The sequence below is a fragment of the Cnephaeus nilssonii genome, assembly GCF_951640355.1.
Source record: "Cnephaeus nilssonii genome assembly, chromosome: 6".
Classification (NCBI taxonomy): Eukaryota; Metazoa; Chordata; class Mammalia; order Chiroptera; family Vespertilionidae; genus Cnephaeus; species Cnephaeus nilssonii.
The window spans coordinates 752501-758239 of NC_137077.1; the positions used below are offsets into that span (position 1 = coordinate 752501).

General features: G+C 68.2%; 1 protein-coding gene across 1 annotated transcript; it reads right to left on the minus strand.

Moving 5' to 3' along the window:
* Positions 1-3581: 3581 nt before the first annotated feature.
* LOC307102012 (palmitoyltransferase ZDHHC3-like) lies at positions 3582-4313 on the minus strand (the record flags this gene model as incomplete). Its single annotated transcript, XM_079775481.1, has 1 exon — positions 3582-4313. The coding sequence occupies one exon, from the start codon at positions 4311-4313 to the stop codon at positions 3582-3584; it is 732 nt and encodes a 243-aa protein (XP_079631607.1).
* Between the last annotated feature and the right edge of the window lie 1426 nt (positions 4314-5739).

Below are 5739 nucleotides of genomic sequence, written 5' to 3' on the forward strand. Positions count from 1 at the left end.
CGCCCCCCACTGTGCCCCCGCCCCCCGCTGTGCCCCGCCCCCGCTGTGCCCCCGTCCCCGCTGTGCCCCGCCCCCCGCTGTGCCCCGCCTCCCGCTGTGCCCCGCCCCCCGCTGTGCCCCGCCCCCCGCTGTGCCCCGCCCCCCGCTGTGCCCCGCCCCCGCTGTGCCCCGCCCCCCGCTGTGCCCCCGCCCCCCACTGTGCCCCGCCCCCGGCTGTGCCCCGCCCCCGGCTGTGCCCCGCCCCCGGCTGTGCCCCCGCCCCCCGCTGTGCCCCCGCCCCCCGCTGTGCCCCGCCCCCCGCTGTGCCCCCGCCCCCCGCTGTGCCCCCGCCCCCGCTGTGCCCCCGCCCCGCCCCCGCTGTGCCCCGCCCCCGCTGTGCCCCGCCCCCCGCTGTGCCCCACCCCCGCTGTGCCCCACCCCCGCTGTGCCCCACCCCCGCTGTGCCCCCGCCCCCCCGCTGTGCCCCTGCCCCCCCCCGTGGACCCCCCCACTGTGCCTCTGCCCCGTGCTGGGTGATAGTATGTGTAGACGTGCCTGGGCCACGGCGACCACGTATCTGGCTGCACCTGTTCCAGGGCATGTCTACGACGCTGGGTGAGATTAGCATTTAACTCTGAAGACTGAGCCCGGCCGGCGTGGCTCAGCGGTTCAGCATCGACCTATGAACCCGGAGGTCACGGCTCGATTCCCGGTCAGGGCATATACCCGGGTTGCGGGCTCCATCCCCAGTAGGGGGCGTGCAGGAGGCGGCCGATCCATAATTCTCTCTCATCACTGAAGTTCCTATCTCTCTCTTCCTCTCTGAAATCAATAAAAACGTATTTTTTTAAAAAATTGTAAGACTGAGTAACGCACAGGCCCTGAGGGTGGGCGTCCCGCCCCGTCCCCGAGGCCTGTGGGGCAGGAAGGCGGAGCGAGGGGCAGGACACTCCGTCTGCCGTTCCCGCGCTGGGACAGGCCTTCCCTGGCTTTGGGCTCAGACTCGGACTGGAACCTCCCCCACCGCCCGCCCGGGCCCCCAGACGGTGACGAGGACCTGGGACTCCTCACCTCCGTCGCCACGAGAGCTGGACTGACCATCGTAACCATTTAAAAAAAAATGTTTAATTCTCACTTGAGGATCCTTTTCCATTGATTTTTAGAGAGAGTGGAAGAGAGAGGGAGAGACAGAGAAACCACGATGTGAGAGAAACACATCGATTGGTTGCCTCCTGCAGGCGCCCTGACCAGGGCCTGGGCTGGGGAGGAGCCTGCAACCGAGGTACATGCTCTTAACCGGAATCGAACCCGGGACCCTTTGGTCCACAGGCCGACGCTCTACCCACTTAGCCACACCGGCCAGGGCCCATGGCCACCATTTCCAGGTGTGAGTGTCTATCTGAACCCTCTTTCCGTGCACCCCCAGCCGGTCCCTCGGAACCCCCAGGTGACCGTCCCTGCTGCCCGGACAAGGGGTCCCACGCCCCCAACGGCCTGGGACTCGCTCAGAGGCCCCAGCGAGAGGCCAGACCCGCGAGCTTGCGGCATCGACGTCACCCAGACCCGCTTCTCTCCAAAGTCACGCGACTGCCCGGGCCTTGACGGGCTCTTGTCCGCGGGAAAGTTATCCCGTAATTCACCCCATCGGCTCCCCTACGTCGTCCGTCCTTCACACGAGAAGACCCCGCACAGCGCCCGGGTCCTGGGAATCCTGCCTGCGGGGCGTCGGCCTCCCGCCTCCTCATTACCACCCTTCCCCACCGGTTCTCAAGCCCAGGGCTAAACACGCAGTTAGACCTGCTTGTCGGCCTGCGTGTAAACGCCCTCCCCGTGACGCTGGAGCCAACATGTGGTTAACTGAGCACAATCCACGCAAAGCCTCCTGCGGAGGGTGCGGCATGGCAATCGTGTGGTTAGCGGGACGGGACCGAGCGTGGGGAGGGGCGCCAGGCCCATGGAGCACGGATTTGGAGCCAGCTGTGGGGGGGTCACGGATCCCCCGCCAGAGACCAGGAAGGACATGCTCTGCAACAGGAGACTACGCCCTCCCATTGGCTGAGAGGATGTCACCTGACAGACCCCGGAGCCACGTGAGAGCCACGTGGGAGCCACGTGGGGAGACGTGTCGGTGGGTTGGCTGGTTAACAGCAGAAGGCCTTGTGCAGCCATCATGGCTCAGTGGTTGAGCATCGACCTATGAACCAGGAGGTCGAGGTTCAATCCCCCGTCAGGGCACATGCCTGGGTTTCGGGCTCGATCCCCAGGGTGGGGCGTGCAGGAGGCAGCTGATGGATGATTCTCTCATCATTGATGTTTCTCTCTCTCTCCCTTCCTCTCTGAAATCAATACAAATACATTAAAAAACAAAACAAAAAGCAGGCGGCCTTGGCTCGAAGCGAGCAGGACATTCATAAAGCAGACTCAGTGCTTGTTTTCACAGGTTTCCCTTGAAACGCCCCTGGACGGCGGCTTCCCCAGGCGCCGGGATTTCTCAGCCCCGCCCGGGCATCAGGGATGGACGCATGTCCCACACATGACCCGGGCACGTCTGGTCAGACGGTGTTGGGGAGAGAGGCGGGGGGCGGGGAGAAGGCAGAGGGCGCCAGGTCGGAGCCACACGCCAAGGCGAGGGCTGAACAGACAACCCCGGGATCCAGCTCGCTGTGCCCTCACTTCCCAGCTCCCCCAGACCACGGCCGCTGCCCCCCACTCTAACCCAGCCGGACGGACCGCTTTGCCCGCCGCCCAGCCCCGCGGACGGGCTCAGGGGTCTGCCCGCGGCGGGAAGAACATCTGTTTGGAGGTGTCGGGCGGTGGTGTGAGCCCCTGCGGCCAGGCCGCTCGGTCTTGTTGACGAAGGGCCCCAGGCAGCCGGGTGACAGGAAGGCGGTGGGGGCTCCGGTGAGGGGGGCAGGGGGTCTGGGGAGACAACGCTCGGCCGTTGTGGGCACAGGCACCGTTCAGTGCCCCGGGAGCCCCAGCACCTTCCCAGGAACCCCCCCCCCCCCCCATCTGGCCATGGGCACTCTGGGAGCCACCCCGCTTTGGGCAGGAATGTGGAAAGCTGCAGATTTCCGTGATGAAAGGAGGCTGATTCCCGGCTGCCACAGATGCCGCCGGAGGCCCTGCCCGGGTTCAGCTGTGTCCCTTTCGGAGGGAGCCGGGAGGAGGCTGCTGGGGGCTTTGGGGGGCGGCGTGGACCTCCTGTCCCCCCCCTCTCACCCCCAGGTGGTCAGATCCACTCGCCCTCCCACCCAAGGCAGGTGACTCACCGCTGCCCCCCCCCCCCCCCCAAGGCTGCTAAGGGGCGATCCTCACTCCAGGGCTCCGAGGACGCACCCCACAGCGGGGCACCTCCATCGCCAGCCCCCCACTGACAGGCGCCCACGGATTCGTGGTGACCCATTCACGATGCTTCACTCACAGCTGCGGTGGATTTACCTGTTGCCCCCCCCCCCCTTCTGGGCAGAAGAGGACCCCCGGCTTTTACATGGCCCGCCATCTGGCCTCCCGGTGCACCCCGAAAAGCTGGCTGGTGCTGACGGTGGTGGCGCGTCCCCTGGACACCTGTTGGAGGCTCAGCCCGTGGCCGCCGGGCGCCCTCAGACCTCGGCGTAGCGCGCACCGGCCCTCGGGCGCCGCGGGGAGGCGCAGGGGCTGAGCCAGGCCAGGGAGGGCGGGCGGCCCATGGCGTCCGCCAGGTTCATCCACGCGGCCCTCCAGCCGCGCTCGCCGCGCCCCCTCCCGGTGCGGTCGGTGCAGAGCGTGCACAGCTGGAGGGCGAGCATCACGGAGGCGAAGAGGAAGCCGTAGAGCGCCACCAGGAGGAGGAGGAGCGCGCCGCGGGGCGCCGGGGAGCCGGGCGCGTGGCCCCGCAGGGCGGGCGCCCCGAGCAGCAGCAGCGCGTGCAGCGCGGCCAGCGCCGTGTACAGCGTGAAGAGCAGGAAGAACTTGCGGTTGTCCTCGCCCACGCAGTTGTTGACCCACGGGCAGTGGTGGTCCACGCGGCGGATGCAGCGCCCGCACACGGAGCAGTGGTGCGCGCCCGCCGGCCGGGCCAGGCCGCAGGCCGAGCAGCGGGGGTCCCCGGGCTCGGCGCCCAGGCCGGACCCCGCGCCCAGGGGCAGGGCGCCCGGGTCGGTGAGCATGGTCCGCCCGTGCGCCGCCAGCGCCAGGCCCGCCAGCGCCGTGGAGAGCGCGCCGTGCGCCGCGCCCTCGGCCCCGCCCCGCGCGGGCCCCAGCAGCTCGCTCAGCAGCGCCGCCCACCCGCTCAGCAGCAGCAGCCACGTGGCCGCGGCGCACGCGAGGCCCACGGGGTCCCACACAAACCACATGCGGCGCGGCCGCGGGGGGGCCTTGTGCGTGGGGGTTCGCGCCGGCCTCACGCTGGGGAGGAGGGGCCGGGCGGTCCCTGCGCGCCCCCTGCGCCCCGCCTCCCCCGCGCACCCGCCCGTGTGGCTGGAGACCCGCCTGGGCGCAGGGTTCTAGAATGTGCGCGCTCGCGGGGATTTGTGAACACAGAAAGGGGAGCCCCTTCCCGACAGGCGGCTTTCCCCCTTGGGGCGGGGCTGGGCCTCCGAGGAGCCCCGGGGGTGGGCTGAGCGTGGAAGGACACCCGCCCTTTTTAAAGAAATATATATCTTTATTGATGTCAGAGAGGAAGGGAGAGGGAGAGAGAGATGGAAACATCAAGGATGAGAGAGAATCATCTATCGGCTGCCTCCTGCACGCCCCACCCTGGGGTTCGAGTCCACAACCTGGGCCTGGGCCCTGACCTGGAATCCAACCGTGACCTCCTGGTTCCTAGGTCGAAGCTCCACCACTGAGCCACCCCAGCCGGGCTGCACAGGCCTCTTTCAGGACCCTGGAGAGAGCCAGGGAGGGAGGGAGGGGGACAGGCCTGTGCGTCCTGTGTGGGGGAGGGGCAGACGGGTTGGGGGGCGGTGCTTTAGGGACCGAGGGCCAGGCCCTGGGCAGAGGGTGGCTGAGGATGTCTGGGCAGGTCCTTTGGCAACTGTGGTCCTGGCGGTGTTCAGGGCCAGGGGAGGGGTGCGGGCAGGAGCACTGGTGGAGACGGGGTGCTGTCCAGATCCGGGCAGTGGAGGAAGGACTGTGGGCTGGGAGCGTCTTAAAGTCCCCAAGGCTTCGCGAGCGGGACGTGGCAGCCGCGATCCTGACGGAGGGACGGGCCAGCCACGGCTGGTTAAGGGGTCTATGGGTCCAACCAGCTGGAGCCAAGTGCACGCGATGCAGGGGGTGGGCCGGAGGCTGGGGCCCTCCTGGTGCCCGGTCTCGGGCTGAGGTTTCAGCAGCGACGCAGGTGCTACCAGCTGCCCACTTGGTCAGCCGAGCCCCCTCCCCCCCACCTCCAGGCTGCTGTCCCGCGAGGCCTCCCCACTGCAGTCGACCATGGACACAGCGGGGCTGGGTGGGGCCAGGACACCAGTGTGGGGTCTTCCTGTCCCCTGAGCGCCCCACGGCGGCCCTGACCTTGTTCGGGGGGTCTCGTAGTTGAGGTTCTGTGACGGGGGCATCGCTTTGGCTTACCGGCCGGCTGTGCCGGTGGAAACCCCCACTCCTCTCCTTCTGACCTGTGTGGGATGCTATGAACCTACTAGGACCGTGGTGTGATGCTATGAAACTGCCCACCTCTGTCCAGGTGACCAACGCCATCCAGGTGCACACGTGTGGCCACTCACACATGCACAGGCACACACAGGCATGCATACACTCGCACCACACAGACACACACAGGCACAC